This window comes from Schistocerca serialis, chromosome 6 (assembly GCF_023864345.2).
Source record: "Schistocerca serialis cubense isolate TAMUIC-IGC-003099 chromosome 6, iqSchSeri2.2, whole genome shotgun sequence".
Classification (NCBI taxonomy): Eukaryota; Metazoa; Arthropoda; class Insecta; order Orthoptera; family Acrididae; genus Schistocerca; species Schistocerca serialis.
In genome coordinates this window covers 360,513,274-360,534,470 of record NC_064643.1, presented here as the reverse complement: position 1 = coordinate 360,534,470, position 21,197 = coordinate 360,513,274, and the positions used below count along the sequence as shown (strand labels likewise).

The 21,197-nt window shown below is 43.3% G+C and overlaps 1 protein-coding gene across 1 annotated transcript in view; it reads left to right on the top strand.

The window, feature by feature from the left end:
* LOC126484284 (lysosomal acid glucosylceramidase-like) overlaps positions 1-21,197 on the top strand; it is a 269,423-nt gene that overhangs the window by 95,767 nt on the left and 152,459 nt on the right. The window contains exon 3 of the mRNA XM_050107711.1: positions 12,139-12,342. Coding sequence (XP_049963668.1) covers positions 12,139-12,342 — 204 coding nt within the window. The remainder of the gene's footprint in view (positions 1-12,138; positions 12,343-21,197) is intronic.

Sequence of the window (21,197 nt, the reverse complement as noted above, 5' to 3'; positions counted from 1 at the left end):
ACTGGTATCAACATAATTGTTATCGCGCTGTGAAGGTACTGATCGCATCTTGCCGCTAGAGTACCGGTACTTTATATACCGCCAGAATCGCTCTGAGTTTTCTGTGATTTCTAGAGAGAGTTTCGTTATGGAAACTATTAAAATATCTCGCATTGAAGCTCGTGCTAAATTTCGAACTTCTGTAAAATTGCTTCAGTCTAGGGAATTTTGCGTTCTTTTAAATTTGGCATGATTTTTCGTTGCTTCTGCAACACTGCTGTGACCTGTTTTGCTTACCGTGGGGAAACAGTACTATCCTTTGTTAATTTATTTGGTATATATCTCTCAATTGCCGTCGATACTATTTCTTCGAATTTAGACCATATCTGGTCTACGCTTACACAGACAGCTTGGAAGGCGCAGACTGTCGCTTAGGAAGGTGACAAGCCAATTTTTATCTGTTTTTTTTTTTTTTTTTTTTTTGGATACATGCATTTTGTGTTTTATTTTTGATGGGTTTGGAAGTCAGTTTAGCTACAATGACATTAATCCCTATATCTGTCACGATGCTCTCTGTTAGGATGTCAAGTATGTTTTCGCAACCAGTTACATTTAGAGTGGACTCTTGAACTAACTTTTCGAAATCATTTTCTGAGAATGCGTTCAGTTAACTGTTGTAGATGTGTCGGGGAAGAACCGGAGTTCCATGCGCTAACAAAGATCACTGAATCTCAAATCTTTAGAGGTAAGCTACGAAAAGCTGACTAAAGTCAGAATTACGTTCAGCTGAAATTTTTAGGAAGGACCAAACAGCGTTCAGAAAGGATAGATTACACGGAGTGGAGTGCTTATTGATGTCAGAAGTAGTTTACACCCTAGTGAAGTAGCTATTTCCCGTGATTTAGTATGCGTAGGTGTTATAGTTGACAACTGGAATAAATTAATAATTGGTTTCTTTTACCGATCCCTCGACTCAGATGATACAATTTCTGAATAGTTCAATGAAAATACGAGTTTAATTTCAAATAGATAGCCAACTCTTACTCATACAATTATAGTTCGTGGTGATTCCAAACTACCTTCGATATTTTGGTGAAAATACATTATTTAAGTCTGTGGTTTGCATAAAACGTTGTTCGAAATCGTACTGAACGCATTCTCAGAAAATAATTTTTAAAGTTAGTTCAAGAGCCCACTCGAAATGTAAATGGTTGCGAAAACATACTTGTCATCCTGACAAGTAATCCGGAGCAAATAGGGTGCATTATACTGTTTGTTGCTACACTGGCGGAAAAAAAATTCAACACCGCGAAGGAGTTGCGTGTGACATGAACGAAAGTTGGTACGCATATTTCTATATCGGATACATGTTACCTATTCAAATTTCGCGCCAGTCACATAGGGTAGCGCTAGAAGTGCCTCTATGAAGATGGAAATCAGTTCCGCTTTAAATACAAACTGTACCGGTCATGCGCGTTAGTTACCTTTGAGACTGTGCCGTAATTTTCACGTGTGCAGCAGGTATTGACACATGGACGGGGGTGGGCGGCTGAATTAAAACACACACATCATTCTTGATAAAATGTTATTACACAAAACATACACATACGGCACACAGAATGGCACCACCGTCACGCTACTTCCTTTTCACACACGTTTTTCGCACCCTACTCGAACTGCACCAAAGAAGCACATACAGAGAAGCATTCACTGGAAATCCAACCAAGACAGCCTGCCTGACTTCACGTTAACGCACACGGAAATGCTTGTTTCTTTCCGATACCGCCTTTTTCTTGGTAATATCAATGGCACGTCTGTTGTCAGAATTGGTCTGCAAGGTAGTCTAACAAGTTCAGAATACTTGATGTCATTTTAAAAATCTACAAACCATTCCACCTCCTTACATGTCTCTAATATTGCAATGTAATTTAGCTTCTACTGTGGAGGTTGCTACAGTGGATTGCCCTTTACTCTTCCAGCTGATTGCTGCCCCAGCTACCAAAATTGTGTACCCTGTTACAGACTTAGACTCAGCTGGGTCATTTGCCCATTCAATATCACTGAATGCACTAAGATCAGAACAACTGGAGTTGAAACATAAGCTCAAATTGAAGATTTGCTGCAGAAAGCGAAACACACATTTTACTCTGACACAGTGAGAAACACTTGGTTTAGATTTGAACTGAGTCAACCTTCCTGCAATAAAGGCAATATCAGGTCGAGTACATGTGGATATATATGAAAAACAACCCACAGCCTTTTGGTACAATTTTTAGTCACAAAATGGTTGTCATTACTGGTGTAGCTATGTACTAGTAGTCATGCATTTTGAGCTCTTTCAGTGGTTGCTGAATGTAACTAGTATGGTTTAATTTCATTTGCCGTTGAGACTGCTCAAGCTTAAGTCTTAAAATAAACAACATGCCATCCCTTTATTAAATGCTAATGTTAGATTTCAAAACATTCTTGAATTTTTCAGTCCTCTCTTCCTCACGTGTTACAACCACATCATCAACATGAATCCTAATGATCAAATGATTGGAGAAGAATACACAAGGGTCCTTTTCACATTGTTTCAAACCTAACTTTTTCATCACAAACCAGAAAAAAATCATTCCAGTCCTTACCTGCTTTGTGAAGCCTGTACAAATTCTTCTTCAATAAACACACTTTATTCCCCACACTAAATAATTCTGGCTGTTCCATGAAAACAGTGCCACTTAAGAAGCTATTGAGATAAGCAGTTTCTACATAAATGTGTTTGATTTTCCAAGGACTGACTACTGCAATTGCTATCAGAATCCTCAAGGTACTTCATCTCATTACTGGACTGTAGCTTTCCCAATAATCTACTCGGAATATTTGGCTATAACCCAGAGGTACTAACCTTGCTTTAAATTTAGTAAACTCACTTTCTCCGTTTGTCTTAGTAGTAAGCACCCACTTACTTCCTATAAGACGTTCAGGTTTAGATCTGTTGACAAGTTTTAGGCTACTCATCCCTGACTCAATGGCTGTACACCTCTTCCAAGTGAAGTGAGGCTAAAGCCTCTTCTACTGATGTTGGGTAAGACCGATTCGCTTGACGTGTGATAGGGAGGGAAAAAAAAAAAAATAAGAAGAGGTGACACGAACCACACTTCTTTGGTTTCCCCAGACATGAAAACCATTGTAATCCTGCTTCAATAACTGCACTATAAATCCCACTTTCCAACATGGTATCGCACTCCTCACACATATCACTATCTCCATTGCTGGTAACTGCACTGCCTTCGCTACAGTACCATTTTCTTCTCCAATCCTGGATGGTCTCCCATCTCTCCATACTGCTGTTGACTCAAATGCATCGTCTGCTACTGGTTCTGCTCCCCTTGGTGGTGTTTTGTTGCCCTCCGTTGATAGATCAGGAAAGCTCAACCTCACCATACTGGCGTTTTTGCTGTCAATTCATTGCTGTGTAGATTAGCTGTTGCCATCTGCTTCGTGATTACTTTCCATGGGAGACAGAGTTCTTTGTTTACTGTAGCCTTCAGAGGGAATGCTATCTTGTCAAATATGACATCTCTTCTCAAAAGAATTTTTCTTTGTCCAGAGCTCTACAGACAATATCCTTTTCATCCTGATTCTACTCCAATATAAACACATACTTCAGCCTGTTTCCCAAGCTTGTCAGATGTCAATGTGCTTGTCCAGGCTCTGCAACCAAACACTTTGAGCAGTTTCAAGACTTCTTTAATAAGTTCTTTGTTTGCAGACTTCATACAGGATTTATCCACCAAGGGATCTCGTTGGGCATCTATTTTGGATGTAGCAGGCTAACATCAGAGCTTCTTCCCAAAAGGTGTTGGGCAAACTATTTTCTAATAGTAGACACATCACAATTGATAAAAATGTTTTATTCAGGTGCTCGGCTTTTCTGTGGAAGGGGGGAGTAAACTGTGCTTTTCCAGAGTAATATGCCTCTTCTTTGAACAACTGTTCAAATTTGCTGTTGATGTACTCAGTCCCATTGTCCAATTGGAAACTTTGTAGTTTTCTCCCTGTCTCACACACTACACGTTCCTTAAATTCCACAGGAGTCAAAAACATCACTTTAATGCTTTAGCACTTTCGCTACCAAATATCTCGAGTGATCATCTAGTTAAGTAGAATAGTAATGTGCTCCACCTAAGGAGATCTGTCTAATATAGCCCACATCATTATGTAACACTTCTAGAACATTTTCAGTAGTAATTTGGCTTGGTTTGAAAGGCGGTCTTTTCATTTTTGCTTACACACATACTTCATATTTTTCTTTTTACTTAGTGACTCCACATACTTTGGATTAAGCTTCTCTGTGTCCAAGTCCTTAGTGCCACAAAATTTCTGCCCGTCTGGGTGTTGCTCCATTTTCCACTGGTTGATGTGTTTTGTCATTGTGGGACATCTCTGTATTGAAACTTCCTAGCAGATTAAAACTGTGTGCCCGCCCGAGACTCGAACTCAGGACCTTTGCATTTGCGGGCAAGTGCTCTACCATCTGAGCTACCGAAGCATGACTCACACCCGGTACTCACAGCTTTACTTCTGCCAGTTTCTCGTCTCCTACCTTCCAAACTTTACAGAAGCTCTCCTGCGAAGGAAGTTTCATATCAGCGCACACTCCGCTGCAGAGTGAAAATCTCATTCTGGAAACATCCCCCAGGCTGTGGCTAAGCCATGTCTCCGCAGTATCCTTTCTTTCAGGAGTACTAGTTCTGCAAGGTTCGCAGGAGAGCTTCTGCAAAGTATGGAAGGTAGGAGACGAGATACTGGCAGAAGTAAAGCTGTGAGTACCAGGCGTGAGTCGTGCTTAGGTAGCTCAGATGGTAGAGCACTTGCCCGCGAAGGGCAAAGCTCCCGAGTTCGAGTCTCGGTCGGGCACACAGTTTTAATCTGCCAGGAAGTTTCATATCAGCGCACACTCTGCTGCAGAGTGAAAATCTCATTCTGTAAACATCCCCCAGGCTGTGGCTAAGCCATGTCTCCACAGTATCCTTTCTTTCAGGAGTGCTGGTTCTGCAAGTTTCGCAGGAGAGCTTCTGTAGAGTTTGGAAGGTAGGAGACGAGATACTGGCAGAAGTAAAGCTGTGAGTACCGGGCGTGAGTCATGCTTCGGTAGCTCAGATGGTAGAGCACTTGCCCGCGAAAGGCAAAGGTCCCGAGTTCGAGTCTCGGTCGGGCACACAGTTTTAATCTGCCAGGAAGTTTCACATCAGCGCACACTCCGCTGCAGAGTGAAAACCTCATTCTGGATCTCTGTATTATTTTTCACATTGTAATATTCACACTGCACTAAATTGACATCACTGACTGATGATCTTCTACTCAACACTTGCATCTCCACCAATAGACACATTAACATCACCATTTTTGAATCTAATGCACATTCCTTTTGTGGTGTCACCGCCAGACACCACACTTGCTAGGTGGTAGCCTTTAAATCGGCCGCGGTCCATTAGTATACGTCGGACCCGCGTGTCGCCACTGTCAGTGATAGCAGACCGAGCGCCACCACACGGCAGGTCTAGAGAGACTTACTAGCACTCGCCCCAGTTGTACAGCCGACGTAGCTAGCAACAGTTCACTGACAAATAAGCTCTCATTTGCCGAGACTATAGTTAGCATAGCCTTCAGCTAAGTTATTTGCTACGACCTAGCAAGGCGCCATCACCAAGTTATATTGAAATGGAGATTATATCTGTACAAGAGCAATGTACACCAATTATGGATTAAAGTTAAGTATTCCAGCAGCTACGTACTTTTCTTTATAGCATTCATTACGTATCCTGTTTCAGACCTCACGCCAGCCTGCGTGAGTTTAAACGCGTGCCTTTCGGCTACCCGTCATAGTGGATTGGCTGTAGGGTCAGTCCACTACACCTTTCTTGTCCATTTGTTTAACAGACAACAAGTTCCCATGCAGTTCTACTGCCAGAAGCACTTCAAATAATTGGATTGGCTCTGAGCACTATGGGACTCAACTGCTGAGGTCATTAGTCCCCTAGAACTTAGAACTAGTTAAACCTAACTAACCTAATGACATCACAAACGTCCATGCCCGAGGCAGGATTCGAATCTGCGGCCGTAGCGGTCTTGCGGTTCCAGACTGCAGCGCCTTTAACCGCACGGCCACTTCGGCCGGCAATTAATTGGATTGATTTACCCCGACATGACTTTTCTGCTTTCATGACAACACTTCCCTTACCATTCATTTTAGTAACTTTCCCATCGGCCAGTCTCACTTCTCCAAAGTTGCCTATCCCTAAGTCCTGTAGTATCTCTTGGTGACTAATCAATGATGTAATACTCCTCAATCCAGAACACACATGTTTCCATCAGCATCCCCTCAACTTTTGGTCACTGTCATGCCCACTATTTCATCGTCTTCCTTTGAACTTGCACTTGGGTCTTCACTATTTGGATATTTCTTAGCACTGTTGAGCTTGGATCCATTTGCTCTGTATGCTGATTTCTTGGGAATATTCTGCTTGCTTGGTGCACCACCTCCTTGTTTTCCGTGGAAATGTGGGCACTTTTTGGCAATGTTTCCTGCTTCATCACAGAAGAAACATAGTCTGTTTGTACTGGCAGTGTTCTTCTCACCTTTTTGGTTTTGTTTATGATGTTTGCAGTGGGTCCGGCAAAACTTGTATTATTTATTACCTCCACCCTGTGCTGCATATGCTTTGGCTTCTTCTCAGCTGTTTGTGGACTTCGAATCTGGTTTCAGCTGCTTCTCTTCTAATTGTAGTCTGTTGCTGACAAGGTCTGTGGTTCGTCTGTATTCATCTCTTTCTAAACTTCTAATGGTGCCTTCATACTTCTCCAGAGGCAGTCGTAGAAGCATGAAGCTTGCAACTGTTTTGTCTTCGAAGGTAAAGCCCACTTGCTTCAGTAATCTGTTGGCAGCTAGTATCTTTGTTGCATAGTCGTCCATAGTCATATCGCCTTCTTTCTTCATATTTACTAAGTCCCTCATCCTGGATATAGTGTTAAGTAGGCGGTTCTTACAGTGAATTTTTTCCATGTCTCCCACACTTTCTTTGCTAGTTTTAGAATGGCAATCATCTCTAGGTAGCAGCCTTCAAACAACATTAGAATGATGGACAAGGCCCTGTCATTTTTCTTCTTTTTCTCTACATCCAACTGATTGTAATGTGTTTCAGATCTGGGTTCTATGGCATCCCATGCCTCATGATGTTGTATCAAAGAGCAAACAAGAACTGATCATGCAAAATAGTTATTGCTGCGCAGGCGATCAGTCTTCACAGATGGTTCCATCATTCTGAATTCTTTTCTTTGTCATCAGCTGAGGTAGGATTTAGGTATGTCATCTTTGTCTGTTCTTGTACCTAGAGTTCTTTTTTCATTGAACTCAAATAAACTCACAACACCTGTGCACTTGGCCCATAACCTGTTGTAATTTTTACATGTGCAGTGAATATTGACACATGGACAGGGGTGGGCAGTTGAATTAAAACACACATATTGTCATTCTTGATAAATATATTATAGGAAACACTCACATACAATACACACAATGGCACTACCGTCAAACTACATTCTTTTCACAGAGAGTTTTTTGCACCCTGCTAGAACTGCACCAAAGAAGCACATTCCGAGAAGAGAAGTGTACACCAGAAACCCTTGGCTTCCAAATACACTGGGAATGACACTGAACTGGAATAATGGGCACTGAATTAAGTAAGCCTAATTACAACAGATTGGACGTGGTAGGTTGATGTTAGCCAAGAATGCCTGTAAGGTGACAAAGACCAGTTTATGCAATAGGACCACGAGATGCTGGATGTTCCTTCAGTGATCAGTGTCAGTCATGAGAATGTACAGTCACAAGAAGTGCAGGCTCCAGACAATCGCATGGCAGTACCAAGACGGAAGATTAAGGTGTTCAGCGTATGGCTCTGGCACATCGTACTGCATCTGCAGCAACAATTTGAGCAGCTGTTGGCACCTCAGTGGCACAACAAATTGTTACAATTTGATTACTTGAAGGACAGCACAAAGCTAGATGCCCTGCAGTGTACATTCCACTGACCCCAAACCACTGTCATTTATGATTTCAGTGGTATCAAACAAGAACTCATTGAAGGGCAGTGTGGAGTTCTGTTGTGTTTCCTGATGAAAGCCGGTTCTGCCTAGGTGTCATGATGCCCATATGTTGGTTACAAGAAAGCCAGTTGAGGGCCTGTTTGTGTGTGCTATATGCACTGGGCCTACACCTGGAGGTGTGGTTCGGGGTGCAATTTTGTGTGACAGCAGCAGCACTCTCGTGGTTATCCCTTGGTCTCTGACTCCAAATCTGTACAACAGTCTGGTGATTCAACCTGTTGTGCTGCATCATGAACAGAATTCCAGGGTGTGTTTTCCTACAGGATAACTCACCCACATACCGCTGTTGTAACCCAATATGCTATACAGAATATTGACACGTTGTCTTGGCCTGCTTGGTCACCAGATCTGTCTCCAATTGAGCACATATGGGACATCATAACACAACAACCCCAGGATCAGTCAGAGAGAACATTAACTGTCCCTGTATTGACTAACCAGCTGCTGCAGGCGTGTACCTCCATCGCACTAACTGACATCTGGCACCTGTACAACACACAATGCATGCATGTTTGCATGCTTTCACTCAACACTCAGGCGGTTACATTGGTTATTAGTTTACCAGCATTTCACACTTGCAATGGCTTATCTTGCATTTACAATAATTTGTGATTTTGCTATATTAATTAATTAAATATGTTACCGGGACAAATGTAATCCCTGAATTTCATTACTCAACATTAATTATTTTTTGGTGTTGCTTTTTATCCATCAGTTAATGTTCGTTCTGCACCCTTTGAAACTGAAGCCCTTTTCCTAGACCCCATAACCTGAAAAACTGTGCAGTCCCCACCTCACAACCACTTCTACCCATGTAGCTGCTTGCTGTGTGTTGTGGAACCCTGACCTATTTAGCAGAACCTGGAAGCACACAATCATATGGTGCAAGTTGAGGAATCTGCAGCATACACAACCACTGCTTCAGGTCCTCCACTCGGCTCTGTACCAAAGGATCACAGTTGATTGTGTCAATGATGCCGCAGATGGTGAACGCCACCTTTGTCTCACAAGCAAGACTGGCGATCTTTACTATTTCAGCTAGCCACTGAACGGAGAGAGTCTCTCCCAATCCAAAGTGACACATTGTTAGTACTGACACAAGCCAGCACTTGCAGTTGGCTGCACTCTGTGCTCTTAATGGCACATGGAAGCACCCACTCAACATCCAGAACTACTCCACCCAGTAGGCACACATAGTTCACACTCATGTCCTTCCCATTCTTGGCAGCCATATCCCTAAAGGGCCCCATTATGTGACTGATGTTGGAGCTCCACACTTGACCATGGGTGACGTGTGAACTTCAGTGCAAGCTGCATGACTGAAGCTATCACTGCTTGGATCTGTGAGTGGCCAAGGTTCACCATCTCAGCTCGCAACTGAACACAGCAATCACAGCTCCTAAAGGTGCCCTATTAAGTCAAAATCATACATGAAAAAAAAGTTAAAGCTGAAGAGTACAGATGAAATTTAAAATAAGTATCTTCTTGCGAGCAGCTGTGTCAACTCACAGTACTCTGATATGCTACTTTTGTTATGAAAACTATCACTCTACTGAGGGATTGCAAGGGGCTCTTCAAACATATAACAAACACCAGGCATTATGCAAACAGCAGTTCTATGCTTTACACAGCTAATAAAGCACGGAACTGTGTCTGATAAATAGATAAACACATATGAAGTAGAGGAGTTGAAGCTAAAGAGCACTGATGAAATTTAAAACAAGCACATTCACATGAGAAGCTGTGTTAGCTCACAGTACTCTGGCATACGATTACAGGCACAAAATTGTGGAGTATCCACAAGTCATATATAATTTCCATTATTACCAGTTTTCCATCAGCTTTGAGCATCTTCAGAAATTTAGCAACCTGTGGCCACCTGTTAAATGCACCTAGCTGTGTAGGTACCAACATCAAATGTTTGACCAAAATACAGAAGTTACAAAATGCAGACTGGCAATATGGAGAAAATAATTTCTGAAAAAGTTATGTATTTTAATGACAAATATAAATTTAAATGTTAGAAAGTGTTTTTTGATTTTTATCTACTATCTAGTCTTATATGGAAGTGAAATATGCACAGTAATCAGTTCAGGCAAGAAGAGAATGGAAGCTTTTAAAACATGGTGCTACAGATATTTAATTGGTTAGATAACATAATTACTGAAGAGGTACTGAATTGAACTAGTGAGAAAAGATATTTATGGTGTACCTTAACTAAAGGAAGGGATCAGTTCTTAGGGCACACATTAAGGTGCCAGGGAATCAGAAATTTGCTAATGGAGGGAAGTGAGTGGGATAAAAATTGTATAGAAAGACTGCAGTTAGATGGTTTTGGTGGATGTAGGTTGCAAGAGCTATGCAGTGATGAAGTAGGACTGAATAGCACAAAGAGTTGCATCAAATCAGACTTTGAAATGAAGACCACAGCAACAATAGCAACAACATCATGTACGGATATTGGATGGTTTTCATCACTTTTGAGGGTAATTTGAGCATTGCGCAGTATCCGAATGAGTTCACTCAACCAAATGTCTGTCCCTAGAGTTAACATATCAGTGAAGGTTTCATCTTTCAAGACAGTAATGCTGAAGCACATTGCTTTCTCCTGGAGGCAAGAATTAATCAAATGAAGTGGCTTGTGGAATTTGCTGTCATTAACCCAACTGAACATGTTTAAGATCAATTGAAACTTTCAGTGTGTCTGTGTCATCACAAAAACTCTCCTCACACACATAATGAGTTAAGGAAGGTCTCTATTCAATACTGGGTCAGGCTTGAGCAGCAACATCTCAACTACTCTCTGGGCAGCATATCATGGAGTATACAAATGTATTACAATGGATGGTCTCAAGTCTTTCAGCTGAGCCATGGTTGGTGATGGATAGTGTTTTAGCTGCATGTACAGTTCCCAGTTTGATTACCATGCTGTTCTATCTTATTTTTACATTCCATGAGAAGGAGTTTTTGTAATATTTGTTTTTATCAAGTTGGAAGGCCAGTTCAACTTTATTTCTTCTATATTCCATTGCCTTTTTCTGAAGAGAATTCCACATATACATTCTTCAAGGTACTCACACTTGAATTCTTTCATGTCTAGCTTTTTTTTTTCACAGTGCAAAATGTTTCAGTGGCTTTTTTATGTTTGTCATTCTTCTGGTCTTTTCAAAAGAGATTTTGTGACACACCCCGTTTTTCCACCCTTCTTCCAAGGACTTGGCCCTTAGGACCACATCACTTGCAGAAGTTAGACAGTTGAATTTGATGCCTTTGGTTTTTGGTTGACCATTGGATTCCAATTTGGGTCCTCATGTTCCACTCTCTGGGTACTTTCTCTATAGTGCAGTTAAATAGCAATGAGGAGAGTGGATCTCCTTGCCATACAGTAGTTTTTCCTCAAAAGGTTCAGAGTGTTCACCCTTGAATTTAACTTTGGAGTATGTGCTGGTAAGGATTCTCTGATTATGTTTGTGATTTTGTTGTCTGATTTAGTTCTTTTAGTATAGAGATCAGGTATCTGTAGTCTATTGAGTTGTATGCTTTTTGAAAGTCAATGAAACTGATAACATTTGATTTTGCTCTTGAGTTTTTGTTTGCCATGAAGTTTTTGAGGCTTAGGATTTTTTCTGAGCAAAATCTTCTTTTCCTGAAACCCACATAATATTCTCAAAGTTGGTAGTCATTTTGGGGTTGCAGCAGGGCTTTGAGAACATCTTGTATATTATGTCTAGGACTGATATTCGTCTGAAGTTGCTGGCATCAGTTTTAGACCATTTCTCATGGAGAGGATATATGTGTTTTTATTTCACAATTAAGGTTTTTTTTTTATTTTTATTTCATAAGACTTATTCATTCATTCTCTGCCTCCTTTGAATCTAAGCTTACACACATATGGAGATGATCAGTTGTTTGAAAATGATTTTTGAGGTGTTTATTATTCAATGCTATGATTATTTAATCTCAGCTAACTGTGTTAATCTTAATTTACAAATTTTGTTATTGTTCCAGTGCCAGTAAATGCTGACTCACAATGCATTCCTAAAAGCTTTGGATATGACAGTATTGTATGTGTCTGCAATGCCACATACTGTGATGAATTTGAAACAGTAACACACTTTCCATCTGGAAAGTATTTATTGTACACATCAACAAAAGATGGCCTCCGCTTTAAGAAGAGTGTTGGTTCCTTTTCTCCAAGAAAAGGTGCCTCTTGTAAGTACATACATCCAGGAACCTTTTTATCAGTTTTACAAGGGTCTGCATAATGTACCACACTGTACTATATCCTTCAGAAAAGCAGTGGCGTAGCGTGGTTGTAAAGGTTGGGAAGACTCTACATTTATTATAGGTAGACAAAATAGTACAATAAACAATAATTTAAACAAATGAAACAAAATGCATCAAATAAAACAACAACTACTACTACTACTACTACTACTATAACCACTACCGTCGCCACTAATAATAATAATAATAACTAACTTGTTCAAGAAACGATGACAGATTTGTAGAACTCAAGCACTTATATTTTCTTGTATACAAGTGCAATGCGTCTTTTCTTTCCACGAATGAGTCTGTAACTCGGTCTACAAAGATCTGATCACTGGATAGCTCTCCAAGTAAAGTCTTTTCTATTGCCAACGTGCTCAAACACGACAGCCGGGTGTTGGACATTGAATTCCTTAAATAATTCTTCACTCGTTTAAGAGTACTAGTGCTTCGTTCACTGCTTGCTATAGTTGCAGGTAGGGTCAAAACCAAACACAGGAACTTCGTTGTTTCTTCATAAACAGAGTCTGAATGATTGTTGACAACGTACTTTAAGAGGATTCTTGGAGATAAGTGTCTTTTCACATCAGCGTAAATGTTACACAGTGCATTTTCAAGTTGTTCTTGTTTGAAAAAAAAAGGGTACTGTCCTAATAACTGAAGCAGTTTCAACTTTGGGAATTCTTTTTGATAGTTCGGGAAACACTTTTCGTTCAAAAGTTCACAAACTGAATTTAGGAAAAATCTTGAAATCTTCTTTCCATCTGAACAATTTGCAAATCCAGTATCTCGTAAGTTAGTGCCCTGAGAGATGTATTTTGACTGTCACGAAATGATAAGTTGCCACTCAAACACAAACTGCATTAAATGCATTCATCGACGAATGTTTCCGTTCTTAAATGCCGTAAGTTTCTCAAAACAGTTCGTATTTCGTCGTGGCAAGCAATTATACTGACAGATTTTGACTGAAGAACATTAAAGAATTGAACAACATAAGCAAAGCACCCTCGGTAGAAACAAAGCAATTAGACAAATGTAAGGCCCGTCCACACGCAACGATCTGTCTGCGCAAATGTCTGCGCACATGACATCTGCGCAGACAGATCGTTGGGTGTGGACAGAAGATTTGCACCAACCTGAGGTGTGTGCAAACCTGGAAGTTGGAGCTGGAGGTTTGAGCGACACCTCTCAAATCTGTGGGTTGAAACCACATCTGCACAGACAAGTTGGAGCGTGTGGACAGGAGATCGCCGCAAATCTGGCGCGAAACGGTTGTTTGCTCAGTCTAGTGTTTGTATTTGTGCGCACAGGGCATTAAAATGGCCGATATTCGTCAGTGTTCTCGAGAGTCTGTAAGTGAATTCATTGAAATACACTCCTGGAAATAGAAAAAAGAACACATTGACACCGGTGTGTCAGACCCACCATACTTGCTCCGGACACTGCGAGAGGGCTGTACAAGCAATGATCACACGCACGGCACAGCGGACACACCAGGAACCGCGGTGTTGGCCGTCGAAAGGCGCTAGCTGCGCAGCATTTGTGCACCGCCGCCGTCAGTGTCAGCCAGTTTGCCATGGCATACGGAGCTCCATCGCAGTCTTTAACACTGGTAGCATGCCGCGACAGCGTGGACGTGAACCGTATGTGCAGTTGACGGACTTTGAGCGAGGGCGTATAGTGGGAATGCGGGAGGCCGGGTGGACGTACCGCCGAATTGCTCAACACGTGGGGCGTGAGGTCTCCACAGTACATCGATGTTGTCACCAGTGGTCGGCGGAAGGTGCACGTGCCCGTCGACCTGGGACCGGACCGCAGCGACGCACGGATACACGCCAAGACCGTAGGATCCTACGCAGTGCCGTAGGGGACCGCACCGCCACTTCCCAGCAAATTAGGGACACTGTTGCTCCTGGGGTATCGGCGAGGACCATTCGCAACCGTCTCCATGAAGCTGGGCTACGGTCCCGCACACCGTTAGGCCGTCTTCCGCTCATGCCCCAACATCGTGCAGCCCGCCTCCAGTGGTGTCGCGACAGGCGTGAATGGAGGGACGAATGGAGACGTGTCGCTTCTGCCTTGGTGCCAATGATGGTCGTATGCGTGTTTGGCGCCGTGCAGGTGAGCGCCACAATCAGGACTGCATACGACCGAGGCACACAGGGCCAACACCCGGCATCATGGTGTGGGGAGCGATCTCCTACACTGGCCGTACACCACTGGTGATCGTCGAGGGGACACTGAATAGTGCACGGTACATCCAAACCGTCATCGAACCCATCGTTCTACCATTCCTAGATCGGCAAGGGAACTTGCTGTTCCAACAGGACAATGCACGTCCGCATGTATCCCGTGCCACCCAACGTGCTCTAGAAGGTGTGAGTCAACTACCCTGGCCAGCAAGATCTCCGGATCTGTCCCCCATTGAGCATGTTTGGGACTGGATGAAGCGTCGTCTCACGCGGTCTGCACGTCCAGCACGAACGCTGGTCCAACTGAGGTGCCAGGCGGAAATGGCATGGCAAGCCGTTCCACAGGACTACATCCAGCATCTCTACGATCGTCTCCATGGGAGAATAGCAACCTGCATTGCTGCGAAAGGTGGATATACACTGTACTAGTGCCGACATTGTGCATGCTCTGTTGCCTGTGTCTATGTGCCTGTGGTTCTGTCAGTGTGATCATGTGATGTATCTGACCCCAGGAATGTGACAATAAAGTTTCCCCTTCCTGGGACAATGAATTCACGGTGTTCTTATTTCAATTTCCAGGAGTGTATATAGAAACCACCCATGTTTGTGAAAGATTAAAGTAAAGAATATAGTGACTGAGACATAAAGACAGCAGCATACAATGCTCTAATTGAAAAATTGCAGGTATTATTTCACTCAACTCTTGTTTCGATATTGCAGTTGAAAATTCCAAATCGTTGTAGCTCCTTCCTGTTGCTAGGAATCTTAATGTTCCCGCCAGCCGTTCGTGAGGAGAAATTGCCCTTCCCTATACAAGTATTTTTTCTCATAATATGAGGGGTTACAAGGATATGAGATGAACATCAACAAAAGCAAAACGAGGATAATGGAATGTAGTCGAATTAAGTCGGGTGATGCTGAGAGAATTAGATTAGGAAATGAGACACTTAAAGTAGCAAAGGAGTTGTACTATTTGGGGAGCAAAATAACTGATGATGGTCGAAATAGAGAGGATATAAAATGTAGACTGGCAATGGCTAGGAAAGCGTTTCTGAAGAAGAGAAATTTGTTAACATCGAGTATAGATTTAAGTGTCAGGAAGTAGTTTCTGAAAGTATATGTATGGAGTGTAGGCATGTATGGAAGTGAAACATGGACGATAACTAGTTTGGACAAGAAGAGAATAGAAGCTTTCGAAATGTGGTGCTACAGAAGAATGCTGAAGAGTGCATGGGTAGATCGCATAACTAATGAGGAGGTATTGAATAGGATTGGGAAGAAGAGGAGTTTGTGGCACAACTTGACTAGAAGAAGGGATCGGTTAGTAGGGCATGTTCTGAGGCATCAGGGGATCACCAATTTAGTATTGGAGGGCAGCGTGGAGGGTAAAAATCGTAGAGGGAGATTCAAATGGCTCTTAGCACTATGGGACTTAACAGCTATGGTCATCAGCCCCCCAGAACTTAGAACTACTTAAACCTAACTAACTTAAGGACATCACACAACACCCAGTCATCACGAGGCAGAGAAAATCCCTGCCCCCGCCGGGAATCGAACCCGGGCGTGGGAAGCGAGAACGCTACCGCACGACCATGAGCTGCGGACGTAGAGGGAGACCAAGGGATCAGTACACTAAGCAGATTCAGAGGGATGTAGGTTGCAGTACGTACTGGGAGATGAAAAAGCTTGCACAGGATAGAGTAGCGTGGAGAGCTGCATCAAACCAGTCTCAGGACTGAAGACCACAACAACAACAACAAGCTTTAAGAGATAATTATAAGTTTCGACATCCATCCGCAAATAATTTCACCAGTCATTAGGTTCGCCCTGCAACTCTCGCAGTAAATTTACGTGAGAAAACTGCTTTCGCTTTAGCAGCCACTGTCTACACCATTTTGACCTCTTTCTCTGTTTCCTGCGGTTGGTCTGAATGTTTTTTGCAACACAAGTTGCGAACACAGACCACAACAGAACTTCCTCCATTTCTATATTTCAAAATAACTTGATTAAATTTTTGACGTTTACGAGTAGTCGCTTGCCACTGATATTTCTTTTCTACACCGACAGATGGCGGGCGAGTAGTAGATTGGGTTTTGTGTCGTGTGAACACACCACATTTGCAGGGATCTTTTGCATGTACAGATATCTGCGCCGATGTCTGCGCAGACAGGTCGTTGCGTGTGGACCGGGCTGTAGGATCATCCATCCGTCGTTTCGTTCCTACAGCACAGCTGAAAGATTCTGGGCCCCGCTGAGAGTCTGTATCTACATCTACATGACTACTCTGCAATTCACATTTAAGTGCTTGGCAGAGGGTTCATCGAACCACAATCATACTATCTCTCTACCATTCCACTCCCGAACAGCGTGCGGGAAAAACGAACACCTAAACCTTTCTGTTCTAGCTCTGATTTCCCTTATTTTATTTTGATGATCATTCCTACCTATGAAGGTTTGGCTCAACAAAATATTTTCGCATTCAGAAGAGAAAGTTGGTGACTGAAATTTCGTAAATAGATCTCGCCGCAACGAAATACGTCTTTGCTTTAATGACTTCCATCCCAACTCGCGTATCATATCTGCCACACTCTCTCCCCTATTATGTGATAATACAAAACGAGCTGCCTTTTTTGCACCCTTTCGATGTCCTCCGTCAATCCCACCTGGTAAGGATCCCATACCGCGCAGCAATATTCTAACAGATGACGAACGAGTGTAGTGTAAGCTGTCTCTTTAGTGGACTTGTTGCATCTTCTAAGTGTCCTGCCAATGAAACGCAACCTTTGGCCCGCCTTCCCCACAATATTATCTATGTGGTCTTTCCAATTGAAGTTGTTCGTGATTTTAACACCCAGGTACTTAGTTGAATTGACAGCCTTGAGAATTGTACTATTTATCGAGTAATCGAATTCCAACGGATTTCTTTTGGAATTCATGTGGATCACCTCACACTTTTCATTATTTAGCGTCAACTGCCACCTGCCACACCATACAGCAATCTTTTCTAAATCGCTTTGCAACTGATACTGGTCTTCGGATGACCTTACTAGACTGTAAATTACAGCATCATCTGCGAACAACCTAAGAGAACTGCTCAGATTGTCTCCCACGTCATATATACAGATCAGGAACAGCAGAGGTCCCAGGACGCTTCCCTGGGGAACACCTGATATCACTTCAGTTTTACTCGATGATTTGCCATCTATTACTACGAACTGCGACATTCCTGACAGGAGACCATGAATCCAGTCGGACAATTGAGACGATACCCCATAGGCCCACAGCTTGATTAGAAGTCGCTTGTAAGGAATGGTGTCAAAAGCTTTCCGGAAATCCAGAAATACGGAATCAACCTGAGATCCCCTGTCGATAGCGGCCATTACTTCGTGCAAATAAAGAGCTAGCTGCGTTGCACAAGAACGCTGTTTTCTGAAACCATGCCGATTACATATCAATAGATCTTTCCCTTCGAGGTGATTCATAATGTTTGAATAGAGTATATGCTCCAAAACCCTACTGCAAACCGACGTCAATGATATAGGTCTGTAGTTCGATGGATTACTCCTACTACCCTTCTTAAACACTGGTGCGACCTGCGCAATTTTCCAATCTGTAGGTACAGATCTGTCGGTGAGCAAGCGGTTGTACATGATTGCTAAGTAGGGAGCTATTGTATCAGCGTAATCTGAAAGGAACCTAATCGGTATACAATCTGGACCTGAAGACTTGCCCGTATCAAGCGATATGAGTTGCTTCGCAACCCCTAAGGTATCTACTTCTAAGAAACTCATGCTAGCAGCTGTTCGTGTTTCAAATTCTGGAATATTCCATCCGTCTTCCCTGGTGAAGGAATTTCGGAAAACTGCGTTCAATAACTCCGCTTTAGCGGCACAGTCGTCGGCAACAGTACCATCGGCACTGCGCAGCGAAGGTATTGACTGCGTCTTGCTGCTTGTGTACTTTACATACGACCAGAATTTCTTAGGATTTTCTACCAAATTTCGAGACAATGTTTCGTTCTGGACCCTATTAAAGGCATCTCGCATTGAAGTCCGTGCCAAATTTCGCGCGTCTGTAAATTTTAGCCAATCTTCGGGATTTCGCGTTCTTCTGAACTTCGCATGCTTTTTCCGTTGACTCTGCAACAGTGTTCGGACCTGTTTTGTGTACAATGGGGGTTCAGTTTCATCTCTTACCAATTTATGAGGTATGAATCTCTCAATTGCTGTTGCTACTATATCTTTGAATTTGAGCCACCTCTCTTCTACGTTTGCATAGTTAGTTCGGAAGGAATGGAGATTGTATCATCAATTGTATAATTAAAAACACTATATACCTCTGAGAAATGACTAGATATTATTGAAACTGCCCTGGAATGAAAGTTACAGCGAGTGTTGCTTGCATGTGGCAGTTTAAATTCTTTCTCAGTTAGCAATACAGTTCGTTTTGATGATTTGCTGAAAAACGAATGGAATGCAGTAAAATCACTTACAAACATGCGTACTTGTCGTATGATTTTGGAGGCATGTAACAGTACCAAATTTCAGTTGGTGTGTGTAACAATGAATAAACAGCGCATAGGGACAGAACTGCTTCACCAATTGTTGTAATCCTCTTTTTCTCTGCCCGCCATTACTGAAGCGCCATCATATGTTTGACTAACCACTTTTCTTTCCACATTCCATTCTTTCAATACTGCTACAATGTTTGACAAACCTTCAGTAGTTTTATCTCCAGAAACATCGTAAAATACAACGAATCTTTACTCAATTTTGTCTGCAATACAGTATCTGAATATTATACTCATTTGACTCTTGCGTGACACATCTAATATTTCATCAGCTTGAATCGAAACGAAATTGCAGTTCTAAATTTCAGATCTTATTTTCTCATTAACTGCCAGAGTTATCATTTCTACACTCCTGGAAATGGAAAAAAGAACACATTGGCACTGGTGTGTCAGACCCACCATACTTGCTCCGGACACTGCGAGAGGGCTGTACAAGCAATGATCACACGCACGGCACAGCGGACACACCAGGAACCGTGGTGTTTGCCGTCGAATGGCGCTAGCTGCGCAGCATTTGTGCACCGCCGCCGTCAGTGTCAGCCATTTTGCCGTGGCATACGGAGCTCCATCGCAGTCTTTAACACTGGTAGCATGCCGCGACAGCGTGGACGTGAACCGTATGTGCAGTTGACGGACTGCAGTTGACGGACTTTGAGCGAGGGCGTATAGTGGGAATGCGGGAGGCCGGGTGAACGTACCGCCGAATTGCTCAACACGTGGGGCGTGAGGTCTCCACAGTACATCGATGTTGTCGCCAGTGGTCGGCGGAAGGTGCACGTGCCCGTCGACCTGGGACCGGACCGCAGCGACGCACGGATGCATGCCAAGACCATAGGATCCTACGCAGTGCCGTAGGGGACCGCACCGCCACTTCCCAGCAAATTAGGGACACTGTTGCTCCTGGGGTATCGGCAAGGACCATTCGCAACCGTCTCCATGAAGCTGGGCTACGGTCCCGCACACCGTTAGGCCGTCTTCCGCTCACGCCCCAACATCGTGCAGCCCGCCTCCAGTGGTGTCGCGACAGGCGTGAATGGAGGGACGAATGGAGACGTGTCGTCTTCAGCGATGAGAGTCGCTTCTGCCTTGGTGCCAATGATGGTCGTATGCGTGTTTGGCGCCGTGCAGGTGAGCGCCACAATCAGGACTGCATACGACCGAGGCACACAGGGCCAACACTCGGCATCATGGTGTGGGGAGCGATCTCCTACACTGGCCGTACACCACTGGTGATCGTCGAGGGGACACTGAATAATGCACGGTACATCCAAACCGTCATCGAACCCATCGTTCTACCATTCCTAGACCGGCAAGGGAACTTGCTGTTCCAACAGGACAATGCACGTCCGCATGTATCCCGTGCCACCCAACGTGCTCTAGAAGGTGTAAGTCAACTACCCTGGCCAGCAAGATCTCCGGATCTGTCCCCCATTGAGCATGTTTGGGACTGGATGAAGCGTCGTCTCAAGCGGTCTGCACGTCCAGCACGAACGCTGGTCCAACTGAGGCGCCAGGTGGGAATGGCATGGCAAGCCGTTCCACAGGACTACATCCAGCATCTCTACCATCGTCTCCATGGGAGAATAGCAGCCTGCATTGCTGCGAAAGGTGGATATACACTGTACTAGTGCCGACATTGTGCATGCTCTGTTGCCTGTGTCTATGTGCCTGTGGTTCTGTCAGTGTGATCATGTGATGTATCTGACCCCAGGAATGTGTCAATAAAGTTTCCCCTTCCTGGGACAATGAATTCACGGTGTTCGTATTTCAATTTCCAGGAGTGTATTACATCATTCTGTATGTCTGGAGAAGTTCCTTTAAAGGTTGAAGATGATGGCAGATGGTCTTGGATTGACTGCTCTCCTTGAGCTAGTAAATCCAATAATTCCAGATAGTTATCTTTGTAGCTGGAGGATTCATCTTCTCGATGGCCGTGAAAGGCTAGTTCTTGCGTACAAACAACAGTTGCCTGAATAATGCAAGCCAATAGTCTCCTGTTGGATGCAACTTGTTCATTGTATTTTATTGCTGTCAGA